This window comes from Numenius arquata, chromosome 9, assembly GCF_964106895.1.
Source record: "Numenius arquata chromosome 9, bNumArq3.hap1.1, whole genome shotgun sequence".
In the NCBI taxonomy this organism is placed as follows: domain Eukaryota; kingdom Metazoa; phylum Chordata; class Aves; order Charadriiformes; family Scolopacidae; genus Numenius; species Numenius arquata.
Window position 1 is genome coordinate 55,482,153 of NC_133584.1, and position 26,127 is coordinate 55,508,279.

The 26,127-nt window shown below is 43.0% G+C and overlaps 1 protein-coding gene across 1 annotated transcript in view; it reads left to right on the plus strand.

Annotated features, from left to right (window-relative positions):
• The window catches only part of ADGRF5 (adhesion G protein-coupled receptor F5), a 44,106-nt gene extending 19,231 nt beyond the window's left edge, over nucleotides 1-24,875 (plus strand). The window contains exons 3-22 of the mRNA XM_074153103.1: nucleotides 324-454; nucleotides 1,962-2,022; nucleotides 3,178-3,348; nucleotides 4,659-4,838; nucleotides 6,260-6,387; nucleotides 6,820-6,878; nucleotides 7,552-7,694; nucleotides 8,498-8,698; nucleotides 9,987-10,223; nucleotides 11,633-11,797; nucleotides 11,933-12,151; nucleotides 12,409-12,630; nucleotides 13,826-13,978; nucleotides 15,219-15,415; nucleotides 15,971-16,147; nucleotides 17,555-18,925; nucleotides 19,948-19,989; nucleotides 20,090-20,149; nucleotides 22,292-22,376; nucleotides 23,492-24,875. Of these exons, the coding sequence (XP_074009204.1) occupies nucleotides 350-454; nucleotides 1,962-2,022; nucleotides 3,178-3,348; nucleotides 4,659-4,838; nucleotides 6,260-6,387; nucleotides 6,820-6,878; nucleotides 7,552-7,694; nucleotides 8,498-8,698; nucleotides 9,987-10,223; nucleotides 11,633-11,797; nucleotides 11,933-12,151; nucleotides 12,409-12,630; nucleotides 13,826-13,978; nucleotides 15,219-15,415; nucleotides 15,971-16,147; nucleotides 17,555-18,925; nucleotides 19,948-19,989; nucleotides 20,090-20,149; nucleotides 22,292-22,376; nucleotides 23,492-23,571 (4,056 nt within the window). The 5' untranslated portion in view covers nucleotides 324-349 and the 3' untranslated portion in view covers nucleotides 23,572-24,875. The remainder of the gene's footprint in view (nucleotides 1-323; nucleotides 455-1,961; nucleotides 2,023-3,177; nucleotides 3,349-4,658; nucleotides 4,839-6,259; nucleotides 6,388-6,819; nucleotides 6,879-7,551; nucleotides 7,695-8,497; nucleotides 8,699-9,986; nucleotides 10,224-11,632; nucleotides 11,798-11,932; nucleotides 12,152-12,408; nucleotides 12,631-13,825; nucleotides 13,979-15,218; nucleotides 15,416-15,970; nucleotides 16,148-17,554; nucleotides 18,926-19,947; nucleotides 19,990-20,089; nucleotides 20,150-22,291; nucleotides 22,377-23,491) is intronic.
• Nucleotides 24,876-26,127: the final 1,252 nt, after the last annotated feature.

The window sequence follows — 26,127 nt, forward strand, 5'->3', positions numbered from 1 at the left end:
TCATGGCAGATGAATTTCTAGCACCTCACTTGTTCCTGTTAGGAACCTGCTTAGGATTCCACTTTCTCCAAGCCATTTCTTTCTCCCTCTGTTTTGAGTAGGTACAGCTGATGTGAAAAAAAAGGAGATATGAAGGGAAACAGTTGGTGACAGTGGCAGAGGAATAATTACAGACCTTGTTCCGTGCTTTGTCTTGGATGGAGTGAACAAGCAGAGTGTGCTGAAAAACTCTGAACATACTGTTTTTGTAGAGTGTGCTGGCATTTCCTACTGTGTGAGTCAGCTGAAAATTCCCTCATTTTTTTACTTCTTTTTCCTCTCAGGCTGTACAGCAAAGTCCCTGGACAAAATGCCATCCCCGATTACTGCAGGTCTCCACTGCCTATTTCTACTGGTCACAGCATGTTGCCAGACATCACAGGACTCAAACTTTCGTCCATTCATCGAATACGTAGTGAGTATCCTTTTCCAGCCCTATTGGTTTTCATTTGGTCTCTACTTGTAGCACCCAGATGCTATAACTCTCCTGTACATCCACAAAACCAGTCAGTATAAGATCAGGTGGGGAAACTGAACCCAGAATCTCCCCAGTGTGTAAAAGTGATGGAGAAATCCAGGAACTGGGCTCTTCTTGCTTCCCAGTCTTAAAGCCTCTCCAGAAGGAACTGAGCAAAACTTCTGGTTTCTCACTTGTGTTGGTCTGCAAGGGATTTAATTCGCTGTTCCTGGAGCTAAGCCTGGGTAACAGTTACGTGGGCACTGGTCCTGGATGGGATTCACCCACCCTAGGAGAGAGAGAAACCAAATAAGTCAACAAAACTACCTCAGGCATGGAGGTGCTTACAGGTAGGTGATGGGAGTCCCACCACTGTCTTGACAGCAGGATATGAGTACGCATGACCAAAATGCCACTCCTGAGTCACTCGTGTTTATATGTTGCACTTGGATTCAGACTTTACTGCAGTAGTTGTTTGGGAGAATAATTAAAATAGAAAACCAATGAGACCAAACCTGGATGAAGAAGTGGATCAAAGTGGGCATTCTGTAACTTTTGCAGCTAACCTCTAAGGTGAAAGGTCCTACTCATAGCAGTGCAAAAAAACCAATGGACCTTGGGATCTTCACTGCCAGCACAGCTGCGATATGAAGCCCAGCTCTAATCACATACCAGATGGTTCCTTTATGTAAAGAGATGACTTAAGGGTTGCCAAGCTATTCACCCTTTCTGTAAATAAAGATTTCATTAGGACTCAAGAAACTGGCAAAGCTGCAAATTTCCTGCCTACGTCTTTGCTTGTTCTTTAGCCTTTCTTGCTAACTGTGGTGCCAATGTATTTTTAGGGCATGATTAAAAAAATAAGATGGTCTGCATCACACTTGGCTGCACCCTGCTTGAACCCAGTCGTACTGAAATTGTGCCACCACTGCCCTGGTCAAATGTGTGCTACTGATGGCCCACAAAACAGCTGACCTGACACCCGAGCTGGAGCCAAGACATTTCAGTCCCCTTTTTATTCCTACTCAGGCTGGCTTTGCTGCGGCAGAGCCGGCAGCTCAGAGCAAAGAGGAAAGCAGCGGGTAATACGAAGCCACTTTCTGGACCCAAAGGCTGAGTGGCCAGGTCTCCCAGGCAGTTTGCAAGGCTGGCCCAGGACTGAGAGCGCTGCAGCAGCCCCAGAGCTGGTTTGTAGCTCAGACAAAGAATTTCTGCGAAGTTGAGACAATTGCAGAGAGAGATCTGCAAACTCAGTACATGCCTCAGCTGGTGCTTAACATTTCCCTGCTTGGAAGATATAAATATTTCATTTAAAGAGGAAAAGGGGGGCAGGGAGGGGCAAAGATTGGCAGAGGGAAAAAAATTGTCTATGCTGGCATTTTCTTCACTAATTCCTTCATGCCAACAACAGCAGCTAAAGCTTCGCTTTGTTTTTTCACAGTGTTTCCCTCCCTTTTTTCCACAGTTTGGAAGTGCACTAGGAGAGGAAAGCTTCCAGACAGAGATGCAAATGCAGAAGCGAAACAGTACGTACACAAATCTATGGTAACAGAGCAGGTTTCTAGTAAGCCAAGGGTAAAATCGTTATTGGGGGAAGCATCTCTTGAGGTTATGGACTGTGATCATCAACGGGTAGTTGTGGTTTAACCCCAGCCAGCAGCTAGGCACCACCCAGCCACTCGCCTGCTCTCCCCAGGTGGGATGGGGGACAGAATCAGAAGGCTAAAAGTGAGAAAAACTCATGGGTTGCGATGAAGACAGTTTAATTGATAAAGCAAAACAAGGAATTCATTCACTGCTTCCCATGGGCAGGCAGGTGTTCAGCCATCTCCAGGACAGCGGGGCTCCATCACGTGTTATGGTGACTTGGGAAGATAAACACTCTAACTCCAAGTGCCCTCCCCGTCCTTCTTCCTTCTTCCCCTAGCTTTTATTGCTGATGTCATACGGTGTGGATGTCACACTGCAGGTCATATGGTGTGTGACATCATACTGGTCAGTTGGGGCCAGCTGTCCCAGCTGTGTCCCCTTCCAGCTTCTTGTGCACCCCCAGCCTGCTTGCTGGGAGGACAGAGCGGGAAAAAGAGAAAGCCTCGATGCTGTTATTGCACTGCTCAGCAATAACAAAAACGTTGTGTTATCAACACTGTTTTCATCACAACTGCAAAACATAGCCCCATATAAGCTACTATGAAGAAATTTAACTATACCCCAGCCAAAGCCAGTACAGTAGTAAAGAAACAAAGAAAAGAGGGAAATTTTGAGACTGACATATATGGGCACAGCTTCTATGCAAGATGAAATTCATGGCGACCCAAGCTTCTTAGCAGGACTGGGGTCAAAAGATAATCCTGTATGACTTCAGTCTCTGGTTGACAACCCTTTCAATTGCTGAGTCAAAGGAGAGAAAGGATGAGGCAGCTTTTCTCTATATATAGTAATGCCATTTATATCAGCTTCCTATTGTTCTGAGACCAAAGAAATCTGGCTTTTGTCAGACAAGCAGCAGATAAAACACATGCAGAATATCTGCTGGGTAGGAATCAAGAAGATTTCCTAAGCAGAAAGCCACACTAAGCTACCATTAAATAGCAACAGGGCCCAAATGCTGAAACAGAAGCCATCCATTTATGCCTTACCTTCACACACAGTTTTCCAGTCTCATGCTATTTCTCTTTCAGTGATTACTTTTGACCTTCCCTCCGTGGAGTACACCATTGATATTGAAGTAAGCCTTATGGATTCATCGTTTCTGGACCCAGTCAAAAAGTATTTCCAAAACCTTAGTCTTCCAGTTTCAACAAATATTTCAAATGTAGAAATTAAAGTTTCAAACATCAGTATTACAACAGGTGGGTTGGTTATTTATTTTTATATTCTGGGTGATGTGCTTTTTTGCCAGTATTTGATCTCTCCCAGTTTTACAATCCAACATGCTTAAAAATCAGCAAAGCTGAACTGTCTCTGCTGTCTATGGAAAGACCCAACAAGGCTGAAGCTGTAGCACACATCTGCATGTTTTGTTATCTGCATCCCACCGCTCCTCTTCGTGTAATGTTGGTATTAGGAATAGCCCTGAGCACTTTTCCTAAGGAAGGGACAAAGCCAGAGGAAGCCTGAGCCAAAGGATTTTGGTCCGGTTTTACTAACAAGTAGTCTGAGTTACTTTCAAGTTTCAGGAAGCTGTGACAGGGGTTGTCAGACTGTTTACTTCCCTCCACTTGGATTTGGAACGTCAATCGCTGTAAGAGGCTGTACTCTGACCCCGACAGAAACAGCCCGCACGAGATGCAGTCGTTGCCTGATATAACTCACTTAACTTATTCTTACAAGGCAAGATATCAGACAGGTTTTATCACCCGAGTTGTGGTTTTGCAACATCACATCCAAGTAGATAACACAGTAGAGGATATAGAAACACACCAAGCATTTACAACAGTAGAGGAGGAAATTTGGTATTTCTTATCGCTGGCCCATAAAGCAGTGAAAGGAAATGTTCAACGGTTCTCAAAACATGCAAATGGATCTTTTAAAGGCTTTCAGGGTCACATGCAATGTGTGAAAATCACTTTGTTAATATCTTATTGTGTCAATGGGATGTTATGAGCAGAAAAACTTACAGTGAACTGTTCTGGGGTGTTTTTTATTAGAGAGAATGTGTGTCTTTAAAGCACTTTGTGATAATGTCACCTTCTCTCATGCAGCGTCTGTCAGGATACTGTCAGGATGACACAGCACCTCACGAGCCACTGAGACTTTGACCTTTACGTGCTCTTACAATCTTTAAAAGCCTGTACACTTGCCTTCAGCCTAGCCAATATAGAAATATCCAGTCTGAAAACTGTCATAGGACCCTGGCCAATATGCCAGGTAAATTATGAGGATCAGGCGTTACATCTCCATTTAGTTACTTAAAAGTAATTGGTCAGACTTATCCCAGTACCAGTCTGGTTCCCATTTCTGGTTAGTTATTTATAATTAGTATACTAATATTTGGAAGGCATCAGATCATCACCTTTGCACCATTCAAGTGAATTCACAAGAAGGGCAACATTTAGTTGAGATTAGTGGCATAAAGATACAGCAGGGTAAATATATATCATGCAATACGTTATGCCCCATTTGCCATTCTCATAGTATTTCTCTGTCTGTCTGACACTAGTCTGTCAGTCCAGTGGTGAGAACCACAGTTGTTGTTCTTGTGAAGATGGATACGCCTGGCCAAGTGAGGTGTGCGGTGACTTGATAACCTGCCCTTCTGCCAGCCTAGCACCCAACCGGACCTGCGGCTATATGAAGGGCATGCTTTTCCAAGGGCATTACTGCAAGCCTCAGACTAAAGGTAAGGAGAAACAATGCTGAACTTCATCATTGTACAACTCATACACTGGTTAGAAGATGGAACATTGTTAAAGGTGTGATAAAGCAGCACATCAGGACTGAGCTGGCTACCACATTGCCTATGAATGCGGAAAGTCTGTAGAAATGGTCTAGGGTTCTTCTCTTTGTGATGTGGGTCCACCTTGATCCAAGTACTTGCAGATATCTAGTGCCATGCTGGAGCCCCAGCCTCTGGAGTCACTGATATGCCTCCTCGGGACTTTCAGTTTTCGCTAAGCAAAGAAAGTTTCATCTCATCAGGTTTTCAACAGAGGAGCTTACAAATGTGAGTGTGCCATAGTTCTCAAGAGAAGAGAAGGAACAAAAACCCCCAGCATGTACCTTTTGTTTGGCTGTATTTCATGACTCTCATGACAAGGTGCCCGTGACTTTTTAGGAACCTGACTGATGACTGGACACTTAGGCTTGGCAGCACTGCGGTGGAGCACTACCTGTTGTTTCTGCATTCCAAGACAAACCTCCATGAAGCTCTGCCTTAGATTTGTGATGGAGCAGCATGCAGAGACACCCAGAGGCAGCCCTAGAGCTGGAAGCAGCCCAGTACTGTCAGCATGACTGTTCTAATCAACTCTGCTCAGAGGCAGTGCTTTTATCACAGGACAGCCGCATATCAACAATGCTATACTATTTCCAAGACTAGAGTTAGTGTCTCTTCCATGTGGAAGTCCCACATGGGACTTCCTACAGTAAGCCAATGGTATCCTGGGCTGCATGAAAAGAAGTGTGGCCAGCAGGTCAAGGGAGGGGATTCTGCCCCTCTGCTCTGCTCTGCTCTGGTGAGACCCCAACTGCAGTGCTGCCTCCCACTCCGGAGCCGCCAACATAAAAAGGACATGGACCTGTTGGAGTGGGTCCAGAGGAGACCACAAAAATGATCAGAGGGCTGGAGCACTTCTGCTATGAGGACAGGCTGAGAGAGTTGGGGTTGTTCAGCCTGGAGAAAAGAAGGCTCCAGGGAGACCTTACTGCAGCCTTTCAGTATTTAAAGGGGGTTTATAAGAAAGGCAGTGAAAGACTTTTGATCAGAACCTGTAGTGACAGGACAAGGGGCAATGGTTTTAAACTGAAAGAGGGTAGATTTAGATCGGACATAAAGAAGAAATTCTTTACTATAGGATGATGAGACACTGGGGCAGGTTGCCCGGAGAAGTTGTGGATGGTCCATTACTGGAAGTGTTCAAGATCGGGTCCGGTGTCGCTGCCCTTGGCAGGGGGGCTGGACAAATGATATCTGAAGATCCCTTCCAACCCAAACCATGATTCTAAGATTCTATGATTAGGTTAGAAGAAAAAACTAAGAAATCACTTTATAAGCATTGCTTTAGATTATTTTTACATTTATTCTTATGTTTTTCCTTACAGACTCATGTGGTATGGGAGAGCCCATTGAAATGCAAATGTCAGTCAGACTCGACATAGGCTTTTGTGATGAACTCCACAATTCTTCTTCTGAACCATACAAAAAATACAAAGCTGACCTTGAAAAAGCGGTAAGAAATACAGTATTTACCTTAAGTGTCTGGGAAATCGGGTGCATTGTCCCTATGTCTGTTGGGAAGCTGTGAAGTCTGCAGCAGTGGTAGCTACATAGTGGGCCAAAGCTGATCTTCATTGAAAGGCTATGACACTATTCCCATTCATTTCAATATGCTGGCCAACAGGGAAGCATTTAGGAACCTTTTGCAACAAAGGCAGGAAAAAAACGTCACATTATTGGTCCCAGCTTAAATCCACATGAGCACACATAGAATGAAACAACCAAGACAAATTCATCCTGTGACAGCGGGGAGAGCACCAGGCCTGTTCTATCAGCTATGCTACATGCCCTTACTCACATCAATGTTGAACTGAGAGTTTCCATTTTAAGCACCCCAGAGTAATACACAGAGGTCTTATGTCACGTAATATGTCTTTGTTTACAGTTTAATGCTAGCTACAGATGTTTACCAGGCTTTGTATCGGCAGCAGTATCTGGTTTCAGGTAAGTAAACATATTTATTTTTTCCTGGAGGACACAAATCTTTCTGCCCAGTCTCAAGGAGACACAAGTCAGCAAAGACTGCATTCACTCTGGCTAGACCCCACGCCCAGTATATACATGCTGAATAGCAGTATAATAGCTGCCAAAGAAAGCCCAACTATTAACATGGCAGTAGGATTGCGGGTAAAATTCACTCCTGTGCAAAAGCACAAGAAACTTAATCGTTCTCCATCTGGATCCAAGCCTTTTGTGGGAAAGACTGAATTCCACCCAAAAGGGGAAAAGGATGTGATTCAACCTATCGTCATCTCCCAGGTCTTCAGAAAGATGAATTAGTGCATTGACTCTGGAGATAACATTGGGCTTGGATAAAAGAGAAATTACTTAAGTCCACACATATTTAAATGCAGCTGTATTTTAGGTTTTCTAAGGGAAGTTTCCTAGAAACAGACGGTAGACGAAGGAGATGTCACACAAAGGTGTTCCTATTTTGGGAAGAGCTGTAGCACAACCATCTTGTTTACCAGAGCAAGTCTTGAGTCAAGGAGGAGCCTTCCTCCTGAAACCTGTGAAGTCTTCCTAGCCATGCAAGATGGGTCACCACTACATAGAAAACCACTAGTATGCAGTGATATTTAATTCTTGTGCTTCTCTTGTTCTTGTATCTGTTTAGTCCTGGAAGTGTTTTTGTGAACTACATAGTAAAAGCAGGAGCAGCAAGCTTCGAACAGATAGCAAGTGCCAACAAAATTTTACCACAATTTCTAGACTCAGTGTACCGGCTAAACCAAGATACCTTCACAACAAAAATAACTAGTAAGTTTAAAGCTCTCTCAGTATTTTCCTTTGACCTTTACTTTAGTATTTCTAGCCTGAACCACGTAGCTGCCTTATACTGTTGATTATTTGACACTGGACCTTCAAAAACATGTATTTCTCTGGCTGTTTCATTTCATCCTGTGCCACCAAAGCTTAGAACTTACATGAGATGACCATGCATGCCGTACCTCCCATGGAAAAACCAAATCCTCCCAGCTACTCCACTGAACCCTGAGGCAGTCTCTCCATGGGAGAGAGATTGAATACCCTTGAGTTCACCTTCAGAACTGAGGCAGCTCGGAGCATATCAGGCTGCCAGCACTTCTCACTTCTTCAAACAAAACAATAAATCTCTTGCAGTTTACATGAGAAGAGGTTCCCTCTGGCTTCCTTGGCACATTTTCCGTGCTGCTGCTGTACAGTGTGTTAAAATTCTGTTGCCTGATGAAGTGCCCCAGAGGTGCCGTACTCTGAGTGCACTGAGTGCTGGACTGTCAAGTAATCAAGAGGATTACTTGAACCTGGTTGCTTCTCCTCCCAGTTTATCTACTTAGAAAGTAGTGGTGGTGGTCATAATTCTGTTTCCCTTCATAAAATCTACCAGGATCTTTGGCAGACAAAGATAGAATAATATGTTGTGGGAAAATTGCATAGCTTTTATCAGAGGTGGTGCCCTGCAACTGATGCTGAGCGTATATTAATTGTGAAGCACCTAGGATCCCCATGGGATGAAAGGCACCATACAGACTTGAGTGGAAATTACAATAATGCAAAATGTTCCTCTTTCTTTGTCTTGCCAGATCAGACAAACTTCACTGTGAGCCCTGAAGACATTTTTGTAGGAGATACGGTAAAACTGACTTGTGAGATAAATTCAACATCTGAGAATGTGACTTGGTACCACCACGATCAGATCATCTCAACCCACCTCCTAAATTTGACGGATGGGAAAACCTCAATGTCGATTTTTGAAATTGTCAACGTTACAATGGATGATTCTGGTATGATTTTCTTCTGTTAAAACAGCAGATGTAAACCTGTAGTGTGGCCAGTTCTTTAAAAACAGAGAGGAATGCAGTGATTATATTTTTCTAGAGTAAATGTGAAAAATGCACTGTCCCTCATAACTTTCCTGAGGGTTTTGGTTTTTTCTATAATGAACTACGTACTGACTGGCACTGCCAGTGAGATGTGAACTGGCTGAAGTGACTATACAGGCCTGGGTATTCTTAGTGCAAGGCTTCACTGCCACATCAGAGCAGACAGCGGTGCCTACATGGTTGTGAAGCCTTCCCACCCTTTTGGTGTGGTAACTTGAGGCTGTGGTTGAATTTGTCCTGGATGGCCCTTGCCCCCTTTGCAAACATAACCTAGCTAATCAGGGCGTGGAGTTACTGTTTTTCATGTGTTCATGTTTAGGGCTCTTTGAAAATCAGAAAGAGGTAACTTGGTGGCATTTTGCTGGGAGGAGTTATCAGGGGAGTTATAGCGTATTATCAGAGCTCCCACTCAGTTCTTCTCTTGGGACCATGAATTTTACATTCAGCTTCAAAAAAGGGTTACCTGGGACCAGGTATTTGGGCATGTTTATGGGAGGTAGGAGTCTTGGCTCCAAAATTCTGTGGGCTAAGGATGCCCTGAACCTCGGTGTCTCCACTCCTATGAAAGTGGCCTACTCGCTGTCCCAATGGGGAAGGAGAACCCATGTACCTAAAGTATGAGGGAAGTTTGAAGCTCTGATTACCAATTTCAAAAGGAAGCCTGGCTGTATCCAGGAGACAAGTGCCTGAGAAAGTGGCTGATAAATACTCCTCTCTCTTTAGCAATACCTTCTGAGCAGTGCAGGTGCCTACACTCTGAGTGCCAGCTCTTGTGGGGTCCATCCTGGGCACCTCTCTCTCACCCATTCTCTGTAGGAACCTTTTGCACAGTCAGTCCACGTTCTTACCATGACATATTCCTCCCACGTAGACTATGGGCCGTATACATAACCCCAACACACTAACTCAGCCAGATTTTAAGTATATCAGTCCCAGAGAGCTGGTCTCTTCACAAGTACCCATCAACACTGAAGCTGCCTTGTCTGGATAGATTTGGCACCAGGAGTCTGCAGAGAGCATACTGCAGATGACCTGAGGGTATGTTTTGATTAGCAAGTAGCAAAGCCACTGCAGAGCAGGGAGATGTGAAAACCAGGTGTGGAAGTAGGTCCCAACTCCTATCTCCAAATGTAGAGGGAAAAACATCAAAATGTGTTCTTGATGTTAAGATACTGCTTATGCTTTACAGGTTCCTACAGCTGCGCTTTCACAAACAGAAATCATCGGTTTCTCACACTGATATACAGTGACACAAAAACAATCACAGTCTCTCAGCTAAACATCAGTCCAAACATAAATGACATCAATGTTACATGCAACTGTCCTGAAATGCAGAAAAATGGTCTTCTGCTGTCCTGCTGTATTGACAAACACTCACCATCACTTACTGCCGACTGGAAAGTAAGCGGAGAAATCAATATTACAGGTAAGATTAACAAAAGGTTGTTTTTCACCTGCTGGGTTAGTTTGTTCTGCAAAGATCTCCTAAATGGCTACCCCAAAGGCCTAGGATGAGCACAGGGCATGCTCTAAAGGATGGCATGTGTGTGGGAAGGATGATGGATGGAGAGCGTGGTACAGACTCCATGTGTGTTGTGCAGGTGCCAGTGGGATTCTGGGCACCTCCATTCACTGTGCAGACATTGGGTGCTTAAAACTGTGCCATCCTGGATGGAAGAAGCTGCCTGGAACAGCATCATGCTGCCTTTTTCCAAAAATCTTATTTCTGCATTCTCTAGTCTTGAGAGCAAGGATGAGCATATCAGTCTTTACTACTATCTCCAGAATCACCCCTGGGGTATGAAAAGCTTCTGTGCACCTCATACGGAGATTTGGCAACCAAGAGAGGCAGGTGGTGCTTTAAAACAGCTGAATATTGACTGCACAGTTTCCCTCCCTCTTCACCTGTAGTCATGATACGTCGCACGCCAGTTGAGTCAGTGGCATCCCACAAGGCTTTACTTATAATATGAATATAAAGTGTTGATAAAGCGCCATGTAAATGTTACAAAATAATGTCAACAGAAATGCTCATAAATGTGCATGAACCGTAGTCATAGACAGCCTATTGTCTTCTTAAGATTTTATAGGTATGGGTGAACTATTTACTATTAACCATTTGTTAAAAATGAAATTTAGCAGAAAGCTGGACAGCAAAGTGAAAGAAAACCTTCAAAGCTTGTGTGTACAGTCATTTCCATTGGGGACAGGTACTGGCATGCAGTGGTGGTCACAGAGAGAGGGGTGATCCTATAATGAGCTCTTTTGGCCTTGATTCCCGGCAGCCAGGCTTCCCCTCAGGAGCTCTTGCCAAATGTACATCCAGCTGTAGCGTGGGACAGCTTTAGTGGGGTTTTCCCCCTATAGCTAAACCAGAACTCTTCAGATTTAAAGTTGAATGACTGACAAGTTACCTCCAAGTGTTTTTCAAAGTAAGATGACATTAAAATCTGAAGTATTTACTCCTGTTTTACTTATCTTACTCATCCTGAATATCGCAGATAATGAGGTTAGACTGAACCAGAATATTCTTCATTTTGGCTTATCCTGAGGTATCCAAGCGATGTTGTTGCTCTCAGTTAGACTGGTTTTGTCAGTAGGTGCCCAGCACTGTGCTGAGAGCCATCTTCAGGCCTATGGAAGACCAACAGTGAGTGTTGCCAAACAAAAAGATGTGAATGATCTTCAGCAATGATGAGTTAAAAATGCCATCCTGTCAAAGGTTGTATACAAACCCACAAGGTTTTCCTTAGCTAGAGTGAATCCTTGTGAGTTCCAGAGCCCCGGTATTTTTGGACATCTGTAGACCTTCAAGGAATGTTTATTTCTCTCTAGGTAATTCCAGTCTCAGAGGAAACTGCACTGAATACAAGCTGAACATCAATGAATCACTGTGCCCACCTGAGAAGTCAGGTATGGTGACGACATACACATGTGAGCTGCAGACTGGAAGCGGTGCCAGGAGCAGTCAAAACATCCAAGTGAGGTACCTCCGGGCAGGTAAGAGTCAGGTAGCACCTAACAGACCATCAGCTCTTCTGTGCCTAGGTGGCCTCTGTGGCACATGTCATTTGCAAGCAAATGATTATAACAAGTGACTCTCAATAATATGACATTTATCTTGTGTTGTCTCAGCCCATGTAACAATAACTTCGACAGTAAACTCATCAGTTTCTGAGGGATATGAATTCAGTCTAACGTGTGAAAGCGATGTGAGCAATTATGACACCATCAGTTGGAAAATCCAGTCTGGAAATAACACTACAGAAGTAGACTGTGGTACATGCATCAAAAATACAAAAAATCCAGCCAAATCTGTGCTCACAGTGATGAGAGCCACACAGAAGTGGAACGGTGAGTGAACCTGGTTTGTATTGGCTATAAAGGCAGTGATATCTCTGTACCAGATCATTACAGCACCTCTAGCCCTGCAAATCACTGTGAAGCCTGGCCACAGTAAATAAAGAGTTAAAATTATAGCTGCTGGAGGAACAGCAAGACATGATGCTGCCAGCAACGCTGGGCTTCTTCATTATTTGGACTCATGGCCCTGCAAACGCCGAGGGGCACTTCTGTTGACTGAGACATAGTTTTTGTGTCACTTCTTTCAGGCACCTACATCTGCACATTCTTCCAGAAGCCCTTGGAGTGTTGTTCTGCCAATATGACCATCAACGTTATTTCCTTGCCTCTGCAGCAGAACATCCTGATAAACCCCATCAAAACATCTATACGGTGCAAAGTACCACAAATCCTTCAGTGCTGCATAAATGCTACCGCCGGGGAAGACTACAGCGTTACATTTGTGGTTCGAGAAAAGGAATGTCAATACGGTAAGGAACAATAAACTTGCATAGTTGCACTATGTCTCACAAACCAGGGTGGGTTTTTTTGTTTTGTTTTCAGTTAGGTCTGTGTAACCAATTCGTATTTACTGCTATTATGACAATGCACAAGTACCCCTGAGACTGTAAGAAAAGGGAAATGGGCTTTTTTTAGGATGGTTCCCATGCCCGGGGAGCATGGCTGAGATTAACAGAAGAGCAACTGAAGACACTGATGTAGTGATAAATACATAATAGGTAAATTCAATGTTTGGTTTGCCTTGCCAGGGAGTGAAAACTGAGCATCCTCATTGCTGTTCAGATTAGAAATTGCTGAAATCCATTTATTTGCTTCTATCTTCCACTCTGCCACTTTTTTGAACTGAGTATCAAGGAAACGTTACTTAAGAAGACGATGTACTAATTCATGAAAAATGTAGAATAACACATTAAGAATGCAGTTGAAAGAACTATTCTATTTTCTTCAAGGGTACAGGTAGCTTATCTTTAACAGCACAAAAGCCCAAGCTTCTATGTCTTTGAATTTAGGGCAGTTCTGCAGCTTCCCTGGCACGTTTTTATATATTAGAAGTTTTCAAGTAGGTTACAAACCAGTAAATTTTAAAAAAAGCAATGAAAAGCCACCTAAATTCATAAACCATCCAGTAGTGCCAAAACAACCAGCTGAAGTGTAAAGCAAGTGGAGACTGAGGGGTCCTTCAGTTGCTAAGAAAAATGACAAGATCTTTTTGGAAGAGATTGCAGCCAGGTCCCCTCAGGCACAGGCACGATGAAAACCAATGGGACTGTGGTACAGATCCTGAGTTCAGAAGAACCATGTAAGAACAATGAAAGAGTATCCCAGCCTAAATGAAAATCCTGTGGTAGAAGCAGAAGCGGGAAGAGTATTCTCCAAAATGGTTTCTAAAGCAAATTTTGGTTTCTGCACAGTAAAAGAGGATTTGGGCAGGGCTTGCTCATATACCAGTGGCTGAAAAGGTACTGATCATGCAGCTGCTGCCAGGAGATTTGTTAAGTGGGTAGTTAGAGACAGACATTAGCCTTCAGAGTGGATATTTTTCCACAAAGGAAGTTTTTTTTTTCTCTAAGTCCCACAGCAAGGAAAGTTTTGCAGAAGGTCTCTGCTGTCTGCTAGCTGATTGACCCCAAATCTGCGTTAACCTATCTTAATCCTTCCATACAGTGAACAAGAACAATGGAACTTTGCTTTGCTACACGTGCAATTACACAGAAACAGAATGCAGCAAAGTGAAAAATCTCACAGCATATTGCAAGTTTAACAACAGCATTGGACAGCATGTCAAGAGTAATAATATAACACTGAACCTGATACCTGGTAAGACGAAAGTTACTATTCAAAGCTGTTAAATAGGAAAACCCAGTATCTTTGTTAAATCAGATGCCACAAATTTATCACCTGTGACACCTAATAGGAGCAGTTTTTGTTAGCCAAGAATTTTTGTCTCCTTTTTTTGACAGGAAATTTTGAAATACAGAGGAAAATATCAATTTTGCTGAAATTAAGAAAACAATAAATCACTGTATTTGACAGTGGCCTCAATATGTTCCCAAGCAGTTCTAGTTCGGTCATCTTCTGTCTCTATCTCCTTCTGGTGCAGCTTGCACCAACCAGCTTTGTCTCCTGTGTTGAAGGGTGGTCATACATCTCCCAGCTTGCACCAACAATTTAGCAAGGATAAAAGATTGGAGTGTCTCAGGAAGAAGTCATCTAGCTCAGGAGGTCAGCCTGTGGGAGAGCATTTCCACTTCAAACACAAGAACGGCAACCTCCATGAGGTCTCCATGCAGAGACCTGAGCGGACCCAGCTCCCAGTCAGCTCTGCAGGATATGCTGGGTAATTAGAACTCAACATTGCTGAATCCAATTTTGATGTTTAGTTCTGACCTGAGTTTGGATATTTCAGCTTCTTATTCTAAATTGGAAAGAAAGAAATGTTGAACATCCCCATAATGCAGAAATTTTTGGTTTTTTTCACAGCAGTGGTGCCTACTGTTGAATCACTGTATCTGGCCAGATTTCACTCTCTTAAGCCATAAATATGCAGACACTTTATTTACTTTAATCAGCAGGTACTTACTGGTATGACTAACCCAATTAAAGCCAATTAGCAAGACTGTTCATCGAAAGGGTGTTGAGGCCTCACTATCAAGGTCTTAATGAGTTTCCTGTTAGTGCTACAGAAGCACTGAGTCCTTTAGCAGAATAAACTTTGTATGAATTACTGTTCACATAGAGGTCAATACAATCCCACTCCACCCCTATCTAACGCTATAATCAAGCAGACAAATCCTAAAACTTTGGGTACTGGTTAGGTGATTTGATTCAATATTCAAAACCAAGGGGCTTTATTCAATTTCCTTTTTAATTTCATGATTCAAAAAAGTTGGGAATTCTAGACATACACCCTGAAAGGTCATAATTAATGAAGAGAGCAAACTGAAATCCTAACTAATTTAAAGACCTCTGAACTTTGGGAGATCACAGGTTCGATGGGGGTAAATTATTCATCTCCCCGCTTCTTAGTTTTCTACCTCTGTGCTTTTCGTCCATACAGATAATAAAGTTTCCTGCTCAGACACCTCTGGGATTGGAATGGAAGGGGACATATTAGTAAAGCCATGCTGTGAGTTACAATGCACAGATGGTTTTACCCGAGGCAATGAAACTTACAAGTGCTCTAACAAATCATGGAAGCTTCAAAGAAATGACTGCCTGTCCGCAGCAATAAACAACCTGCTGAGTCGAGCCGAGGTAACATTTATGAGTTTTCTAGAGGTTGAGGGTGGGGGCGGTAGGAGACAGCAACAATTTTTGTTGGGTAGTTTTTTTGCTTAACATAATCTAAGCATTCAAAGCATTCAAAAGCATTCAAAAATCAAAGATATAATTACAACTATCTTTTAAAAGATATAAGAAACGACTGGCTATCTCTACAGAAGTCAGTGAAAGAGGCTAGCTCCCCTTCTCTGGCCCAGAGGCTACGTGGCACTGCGTGGCTAACACCCATACACATGAACGCTCTCTCCCCCAGGCAAGGTGACCTTATTCATAGCGTCCAGCGGGAGAAGTGGCTGTCCTGGGGTGTTCCCCGAACCGTGCTTGGGCATTGCCTTGGTGAACGCTAGTTGGCACTAGCCCAAACCATGTTACCGAGTACACCAACAACGATGCAGTAGGGACGGCTCTGGGCCGCTGCCCAACCTCAGACCTGGGCCCTGTTTAGCATGCTCCCCTCAGCCATTATGAAGGATGATCAAGCTCCAGGGAAATGGCACATATGTGATGAATTGTTATCTTCTGTTCCAGTCCTTGGTCAATGATCCAGAGAGAAATAAAATCCTACCTGCCTACCTTGAACATCTTACGAATGAGATGAGAGTGCAGCAAACCCCAATAAACAGCTCTGCAGACGTAGGTGCAGTTGTTACCATCCTGGGTATGGTCTCTGTTATCCCAGCAGAGGCAAACAAGACCACTATTCAAGTAAGGTTTTAAGTCTTACCTATACTTATTAAGCCCTTCAGCCCCTTTTGTCATAGAGGATGACATCCTCTCTGAATAAAATTCACAGCTAGTTAGGGTCAGGAGCAGAAAAGTATTAAGGGAATGAGAAGAAATGACAGCAGAGATGAAAAGACAGCAAAGATACAGAAGAGTTTATGAAAAGTCAAAATGATGAAGACAAGGAGCCTATACATGAAAGAGTGCTGTACGCTTAGCAACTAGAAATTTTCCAGGGATCCCTAAATGTCTCTAGCAATCTAAGTTAGAAGAAAGAACAAGGAACGATGGATGAAAGATTAGACATATGAAAGATTAGACACACAAGCCACAATGTGTGCTTGCAGCTCAGAAAGCCAACTGTATCCTGGGCTGCATCAAAAGCAATGCGACCAGCAGGTCGAGGGAGGGGATTCTGCTGCTCTACTCCACTCTGGTAAGACCCCACCTGCAGTACAGCATCCACCTCTGGGGTCCCCAGCACAAGAAAGTGGGTCCAGAGGAAAGCTGGAACATCTCTCCTATGAGGACAGACTAAGAGAATTGAGGTTGTTCAGCTTGGAGAAGAGAAGGCTCCAGGGAGACCTTACTGCAGCCTTTCATTACTTAAAGGGGGCTTATAAGAAAGATGGAGATAGACTTTTTTACTAGAACCTGTAGTGACAGGACAAGGGGCAACTGTTTTAAACTGAAAGAGGGTAGATTTAGATTGGACATAAAGAAGAAATTCTTTACTGTGAGGGTTGTGAGACACTGGAACAGGTTGCCCAGAGAAGTTGTGGATGCTCCATCGCTGGAAGAGGTCAAAGTCAGTTTGGATGTCCCTGCCCATGGAAGGGAGGTTGGACTAGATGATCTTTAAATGTTAAAACCATTCTGTGATTCCATGATTCTTTGAGTAGGAGCAGAAATAGAAAAAAAAAAAAGAGTTTGAAATAAGGATCGATTAACAATTAGATGTTAACAACAAATGAATGGCAAAACATATCTTAGAAATACTTGGGAACTCTGATTATGAGGTTACAGAGGAAAAGGACTGCTCTTCTGAGCAGAAAAGCACACAAAGACTTGATGTTTTGTAGCTGGAGAACACTTCATGAGAGAGAGTGAGAAACCAAAGCTAGCACAAAGGCTGAGAAAGAAGGGAAAGAAGGCTGGAGAAGAAAAAAATACTATGGAATATGTTAAAAAAAAAAAAGCCACACAGCTCCACTTTTGGAAACCTTAATTTCAAAATAGAGCATTAAGAAGGCTAACAACTGAAGGTTTCACATAGATTGAGAAAATAAGAAAATGCTGGGCTTTTTCAAAAGGCAGTTCTAGAACCATCAGAAACAACAATGATTTGTATGGGATTTCAGTAACAGCATTTTTCTGTTGTTATTTCAGAATTTCCTTTCCATAGTGGACTTTATTGTTGAAAATTCCACATGTCAAGTTTGGAAAAACCTGAATGAAGGGAAGGGACCCAAAAGTTCTTCATTGATGAAGTCGATAGAAAATTTTACCCTGAACCTCCAGCCAGTTAATAATACCATCCCTTCCGTCTCTGTACAAACCCTTCAACTACACGGTATAGCTGTCACAGAAAATAGCACAGATTATAATAAGACCTTCCGCAGTACAAAGAACCTCACAGTTGATGTGTTCATTGATAATACTGAAGTTCAGACTCTAACCAAAAATTCAACTATTGTCAGTGTGATGTACTCAAAACTTGGAGATATTTTGCCCCAGAACAAGACCCAGCGTGTGAATGGCTTACTCATAACAACAACTGTGAGCAGCAACAGAAGCCAGAAGTTCAAAATTAATATGATCTTTGAAAAGAAAAACTTATCTCTAAAGACACCCCAGTGTGTCTTTTGGAACTTCAAACTCAATGAACTTGGAGGTGGCTGGGATACTAAGGGTTGCACAGCCACACAGGGAGAAGATAATTATGTCCATTGCTCCTGCAATCACTTGACATCATTCTCCATTCTGATGTCACCTGATATAATCTACCAGATAAACACTGAAGATTACATTACCTACATTGGCCTGGCCATTTCAATCTTGAGTTTGGTGACCTGCATTATAATTGAATCCTTAGTCTGGAAGTACGTGACGAACAACACCACCTCCTATATGCGCCATGTCTGTATACTCAACATAGCTACATCACTCCTGATTGCCGACATTTGGTTCATTGTCACTGCCTCTATCAATGACCAAAAACAACAGATGAGCAAAGGTATCTGTTTTGTGGCCACCTTCTTCATCCATTTATTCTACCTGTGTGTCTTTTTCTGGATGCTCAGCCTGGGCCTCATTCTTTTCTACAGACTGGTCTTCATCTTGCATAATACAAGCAAGACCACTCAGAAAGCAGTGGCATTCTGTCTGGGATATGGATGCCCCTTTGTCATTGCAGTCATCACCCTTGCTGTCACACTGCCAAAGAACAATTACACCAGAAAAGATGTCTGCTGGCTCAACTGGGAGGACAGCAAAGCTCTCTTGGCCTTCGTCGTACCTGCCCTGACCATTGTGGTCATGAATTTGTTCATCACTGCAGTTGTTATAATAAAAATACTGAGGCCAACTATTGGGGATAGGTCAAACAGGCAGGAGAGGAAGTCTTTGTTTCAAATTGGCAAAAGTGTGGCCATCTTAACACCACTGCTAGGCCTCACCTGGGGATTTGGCCTTGCCACCATCATCAAAAACAGCCATCGAGCTTTCCACATCCTCTTTGCCCTGCTCAACGCTTTGCAGGTGAGTAACACATATGTATGGTTTTGTTTCCTCTATGACCATTTAACATGTGGTGACATTCTTGCAGTGCTGTGCTTGGAGGGGGAATAAAAACAGCCTGGGAAAGCTCGGGGTTGCCTTGCACATCCTTATTACCAAAAGGCTCTTTGGAAACCCATTCCAGGAATGCAGCTGTATTTCATATCCTCAGCTGCCTTAACAGATGTGTCTTATCAATAAAGCTGACATATAGATAATGCCCAGCTTTGCCAGTAGATTTGGGAAGAACTTCATTCCTGAAGATCAGGAAAATAGCCCTATTATGTTCAGGTGGTGTTAGGTCCCGGTCCAATTGTTGGTCCGGGAGGGCTTCATAATGATTCCGAGGGTTCTCACATGTGGGCAAGCTTCAGCATGTCCGGTCTCATTTACAGTGCATCTGGAGGCATCACACTATGCTTTTGTGGGTTCAAGTGATGGGAGAGTATGAACAACATGAAAGTCATCAAGAACAGCTAAGAAGCACTAATAATAAAGAGAAGAACTAAGCAAAAAACACAGGATTGAGAGTTTTCAGTTAGTATGATTTTTCCAACAACAATATTTAGCTGCCCAGTAGGATCCCAATACAATGGAGATCTCTTAAGGAAACAATAGTTATGTACACTTGGTCTCTTAAGAATGGCCTCAAAATTGTATGCTTCAGACCAAACAGGCCTTTTATATTGTGAGCCTGCTAGCTTATCTGGGGAGCATAAGCAGGGTATGCCTTCCATGCACAAAGGTCCCTTCTTCCAAATATGTTTAGTGCTAGCAAACTCTCTCTGTCACTTTTGCAGACCAGATATGCACACAGTTTAAATAGACCAGGCCTGGAGAACTCCTACCACACCAGCAATTGATTAAGACACAGTTAGAAAAATGCCTCTTATCAAAGAGTTCAAAGTTTAAATAGTCAATACGGACAATGTTTGAGATAACTGTGGGGTACTACAATTAAAAGGTTGCTATCATCAAAATGCATGTAATTATCTGTCTCCTAGGGATTATTCATTTTGGTGTTTGGGACTCTCTGGGACAAGAAGGTAAGAATTCAAACTATTTCTTACCTTATGTGAAAATACTGTTAGAATTTGAACATAATTGCTCTATTTACTGATTGATAATTTTTTTTTTAACAAATAGATACAAGAAGCCCTGCTGAAGAGGAATTCGATGTCCAAATGGAGTTCACAGCAAACAAAGGTTAGAACCTTGACCTAAGAATGTATCTCAGAGTTACTGCTTAATAGCCTAACGTTCTCCAAGTGTCTTTTAAGTCAAATGCACTTTATATTCTGAATTATTTATTAGAACTAGTCAGAGAAAGAGAAGACAACATAAATATGAATATACGTCCTTTTTCAGAGTTCATTATTTCACCTATAATTGGTAAAAAATGAGAAGAAGTTTGGTGGACATTTTCTCTAAATTCCACAAGAAACAAACCACAAAATGTAATTGAAACTTTAAGCCAGAAAACAGAAAATTTCAGTGGCACCATTATTTATTCACAATCTAAGAGAAATGCAAAGGGGACTTCTTGAGGAAGATGCCTCTCAGCTACGAGTAGGAAAGGATGGAGATATCACAAATTGAACTCCTGAGACAAGGAGACAGGTTAGCCTGCGCTTTATGCTGGGAACAGAAAATGGGAGGAAGTATGAATCATTTGTCAAAATCGTGTCTATGTATGTGCAGCAAAGACTCAGACTTCAATGACAAAAGATAGAGCATAAAAGAATGTGGTTCTGGAACCATGTGGCCTGGACATGCTCCTAGAAGAGGAGAGACTTGGGTCCCATACTCAGCAAATCCCTGCATTTAACCCAAAATATTCAGAGCCTAAAAAAAAAAAGAAATAATGGTGCAAACTGGGACAGAATCCTTATGGAAGATCCTGGAAGGCTTCTCTTCCTTCTGCAGAGACTTCTTCTGGCCCAGTGACTCTTGCACTCATCTCTGCACAGCTTGAATGGGCATCTGGAAGTCCCTCCACTCAGGACAGGCATTTGCATTAAAGGTGAAACCGGTTCCATTACCGTCTTTAAAACAAAAAATAAAGTTTTCTCAGTGCCTCAGGAAAATGACTCTTGAGAAATACAATTAGAACAGAAATGCAGACAGTGCTCCTGGTGAACAGAGATGTAAACAGTATCATGGAACAGTTGAGGTTGGAAAAAACCTCCAGAAATCATCTAGTCCAAACCCACTGCTCAAAGCAAGGTACACTAGAGCAGGTTGCTTAGAATGTTGTCCCATCAGGTTTTCAATACCTCTAAAGCTGGAGAATCCACTTCGGACTCTTTGGACAAAAAGTTGTGCTGTTTTACTACTGTCACCATAAAAAACCCCAAACTTTCTCTTATGATTAAATGGAATTTCTTCCATTTCAAGTTGTGCTCCAGAGATAAAGACTCCAATTAAAAATGCTCAGTGGCTGTTTGAAAAGGGTAAAATAGGACTCAGCTGCTACAAGCTACTAGGAAGCAATGGAGCTAGGCTGTCTTGTGCCAGCCACGTATCTCCTCCCTTCACACCATCTAATCTTTAGCAGCTCCTGGTTCCTCTCTCCTTGCGTCCCTCACCTCCACACGCCTCATGGCACCATAGGCCTTTCATCCAAAATGCCTAAAGGGAGGCAGAGTCATTTAAGCCACAGGAAAATACTGGCATGGGGACAACTGAGCTTAATTAAATTCAAAAAAGATATAGCCCAATTAGAAGGATGCAGAGCAGAGCAAGCACCAAAGAGGTGGGATGATTGCTGTGCTAGAATGACAGAGGACTCTTCAGCCTCTGAAGCACATCTTGTGGAGGAATCCCATTAAACTCTCAGACCACTCCAGAAGTGAAAAAGAAACCTCATTTCACTAGCAAAAAGTTTCTTCCTGACCGTCTGGACTGCAGAGTTGTGTTCCAATGCCCTCTAGCGTGTCAAGTTAAATTTGCACCTGACTATCTTAAACTATTGGCCTTCAACGACCATACCCAAGCATGTAAATCTTAGATTTTTGGCTACCTTAATGGATATATTCACTCAGATAAGGGACCAGAACTCTGTGCTGTCTGACATGACAGGCTCGGGAGCCTAAGCCACGTTGCCTGGCCAACAGTTAGAGACAGGCTGTTTGTGTCCTGTAGTATATTTTAAAGTTTATCTCCTTCATCGCCATCATAAACATGCAAATAGGTGAATTTGTTGCCTCACAAACATCTAACTTGTCCCTCTGGGGATTGCCTGCTTGTACTACTGAACAATATTTTATTCTAACCTTTTTCCTCCCCTCAGTGTGGCTAGAAAGGAAGTTCTAGGCTTTTGACAAAAAGTAATTTTCTCTTTTACAGTCATCCTCCCTGATCCTGGTGACACCAATGCTTGCTATGAGCTATCCATTTTCAAGAACCTTTAACAACTTATGTGGGAAAACAGGTATGTGACAATAGATCTCTCCTACTGAAGTACAAACAAGGTTTTGCCTGAGTTCTCACTCCCAGGTTCTGTCTGTCCTGGTGTCTATCAATCTCTTTGTCTATCCATCCATCCATAGATAGTATTTCATCTTCTAGTATGAAGGAACTGTAATAACTCATTGCAATCACTAGAATAATTGCTCATGATTGTAGTATAATGCTAACAGCATAATTGTCAACACTAAACCAAGTATTGGATGGTGGCATGTTTCACCAGTTCTAAAACCCACTACCTGACCTTTGTTTTGGGCTTAATGATATCATGACACAGTGCTCCTCAGTTCATTTACTGTTCATGTACTCTTCACCTTGGAGTTTTATCTCTTCAAAAGCTCTCTGGCAGTCATTTTATGGATGTCACCGGTTCACTTATGACTGCATTTTGCAAGAAGCACTGCTGAAAATATGAGTAATTTCATTCCCAAATGTGCAATCTTTGCATCCAACCATCACTCAGAGAAGATGGCGACATTTGGTCAAAGTGGGAGATGAAGGAGCTTAATGTAGGCAAGCAACTGCTTTTTAAAATCTGTTCATTAGTCAGATAATAGAAGAAGAAGTTGGTCTCCGACTGTGCTACAGTAAGTTTACACAAGCACACTAGCCAGATACACTGAGAATGGGACCACCCATAAGAATGAGACTTGCCCACAACTTGCTTCTCATGCTGCTGCCACCTGAACCTCCCACATTATTAGCACTCTTGGGTTCTGTGCACCTGGGTCTTAGTTTAGAGCCGTCATGGTCACATGAGGAAGGGAGCTGGGATTCTTCTCAAGAACACGTGTTCTAGATGTGTACCCATGCTCAAGGAAGACAACTGAGTCCCTCCACTTGTGTAAATTGCTACCCTGTAGCATGATCGTCAGTTCAAGATGACATATCCTGCCCCTGTCACCAAACACATTGATTTCTGTGATTGCTGGTATTGCTGTAATCCAGCTCGTATCAGGGCTGCAGACCAAGTCAAAGCCACCTGGGTCATCAGGACAGGTCTAACTGTCCTTATTTTGCAGTGCCAACATGTCCCATGTTATCTGTCCTTATGTCTAACCACTGTCCTTTGTTTTGCAGGAAAATACAGAGTATCATCTTCAGAGCCATCCAGTTCTTCCTCCGAAAACACTTCCAAGTCATATTCTTTGCTTAACTGAGGCACTGCAAGTGCTAAATCACGTAACTCTGAAAGGACCTCTGCCCTTTCCAAGACACATACAAAAAGCACCTGTGAGACACCAAGAAGTGGGCTGCTTCACTTTGACTAAACTGTGCCTTGATTCATTCTTCTGGAGTAATAATTTCTCATTAATGTGTAAGGCAGGGAAGCTTTGAGAAGGGGAATTTTGCAGGGGCTGCCAATCCCAGAAGAGATGACAAGATGTTTCAAACTTGGGAGGACCTGAAGGCCTTCGAGTGCTGGAAAAGACATTGGGAGTGAAGAATTCTCGGCCTTTAAGAGGGTGCTTAGCACTATGCAGTACTGAGCCATGAATTGCAGTGCTATACACAGCTGTTTTCCGGTGGTTTTAGTATTTCTGCTATCAAGTCTCTGATTCCAAAAGCCTGTGTAGATACACAAGTACCTCATAGCTTCTCTCCTGCCTTCTTAATAGAGCCTGGAAAGGCCATAGGGTATAGTGCTCTCCACTTTCTATTTAAGATTTTCTGGAACCAAAGATTCACAGCTGAGAAGGTCCAGTTCAGATCTTCATTTTTGGCTTAGATAGAATGAAGACCATGATGATTCCTGCGTAGTCTTCTTTCAGATGGAATGTACTGAAAGCTCCATGTGGCACTTTCTTGAAGAAAAGGAAGCTTTATTTCCTTAACTATAATTGTCCTTCCCTTGCTATGTAATGTGGTAAGACAGAGATGGTTGCTCCCCTCTACCACAGAGTGGACTGCCTTTGTTTAATGCACAGTAGTGTTAAGTATGCGAGGAGTCTCTTGTGTAAAGTTTGTATGTTTGGGTCTCCTCTCAGAGGAAAATCACACTTGGAGGTCTCAGAGAGTCAACTCTGCAGTGACTATAAACCATCATGTGCCAGGCAGGATGAAAGGTTTTATATAAATTATTGCTCTAATGCTACATTTGTGGAATCAGTTATTTCCAAGCCCGTGTACCTTCAAAGGCAGGACTCCTGTCTTAAGCAGAAGGCTATGAGAGAGCCTGCAAAACATTTATAGCGCACAAAAATGTTACAAAACTTAATGTAAAATATGAGAGATGGAATCATGAAGATTTAGATTTGAGGCCAATATCAAATGCTCCTATTGGGTAGTCCAGCCCCATTTGGTTGTAGGGGAATCAGGCCTATGTTTACCAGTGGGGAACCTGTTCCCAGGACTTTGGGATGAACCAGGATGGGAGACTGTTGCCCACAGTTACAGTCGTGTAACAGTTTGGTGTGGGAAGGTGATGATGACTGCAGACAATAAACGAGCATCAATCAAATGTATTATTTATATTGAAAGCAATTTCTTTTTGCTTGAAGATGCAGATATAGTACTAGAACTAGAACACAGACATTAAGAAATATTTGAAAATCCAGAATCTCTTTGAACTGCATGGCCGGTGGAAACTTGAAAATCAGACCTTCACACATTATTCCAACCAAAACTTGCCTTTGGACGGCCATTTGGCCTAACCCACACTGGAATTAGTTTGTGCAAAATTGACCTGCTGCAGAATCATCAATACTGAGTTAGAACAGGCATTACATAAACTGTAAAGTACGAGTCCCTGTAGACACCACAGTCCCTCCACATCTTATCTCTGCAGCCATTTGGCCTCCAATGTTTCACCACACCTTCCAGTTTAGCAAAGCATGGGTCTCAACTGTATGCGAAGTCAGGATGTGATGCTGAGCTGTCTGGCAATGAAGGGACATCTTTGGGTGGATCTTAAAAGGCAAGGTCCTTGCCAGTGTTACAAGGCCATAAATGAACCAGCCTGTGGGCCAAATGAGAGCTTGCAGGATTTTTTCCACTTGCTGCCTGGCAGGAGCAATCACTCAAAACAGTACTCTCAGGAGAAGGTCCTGGTTGTCCCCGGTCCAACACTGCTGCGAGCATCTCCCAAATCGTTTAGCTTGTGCTGTCCCCAAGGCCAGGAGATCCAGGGTAGCAAAGGAGTCAGTCACAGCCATCCTTGGAGCAGTGATGGCCAACCAGCCTTGCAGTGACAGCCCCTGTTCAACTGCAGGTCTGCAGCAGCCAGCCATGCTGGGAAGGATGAGGTGTCTTGTTTGCAACAAAGAAAATATGTGTCCCTGAGAACTGACTAGTTCCAGTCCCAGCCTTGGATGAGGAAACAGCCACACAAGAGCTGGCTCACTGTGATGCTCTGAAGTGTTAGAAAGAGGCTTCTTATTGCACCAGCAGAAGATCTGCCAGTGAGGTGAGGAAGCAGAGATCTGTGGGGTTGTTTACGAGCCCTTGAGTCATTTAAATTAATTCTGAAATGCCCCAACAATCACTGCAGAAGTCTTTTCTACCCTTTTACCCCATGGAGCCTGGGCTGAAGATCCTATTTTGCCTTGAGTAAGTGAGTGAGGCAGGTTCACACGTTTGAATGATGCTATTGCTAATCAGAATCATAGAGTGGCTAGAGCTGGAAGGGACCTTAAAGATCATCGAGTTCAAACCCCCCTGCCCTGGGCAGGGACACCTCCACAAGAGCAGGTTGCTCAAAGCCCCATCCAGCCTGG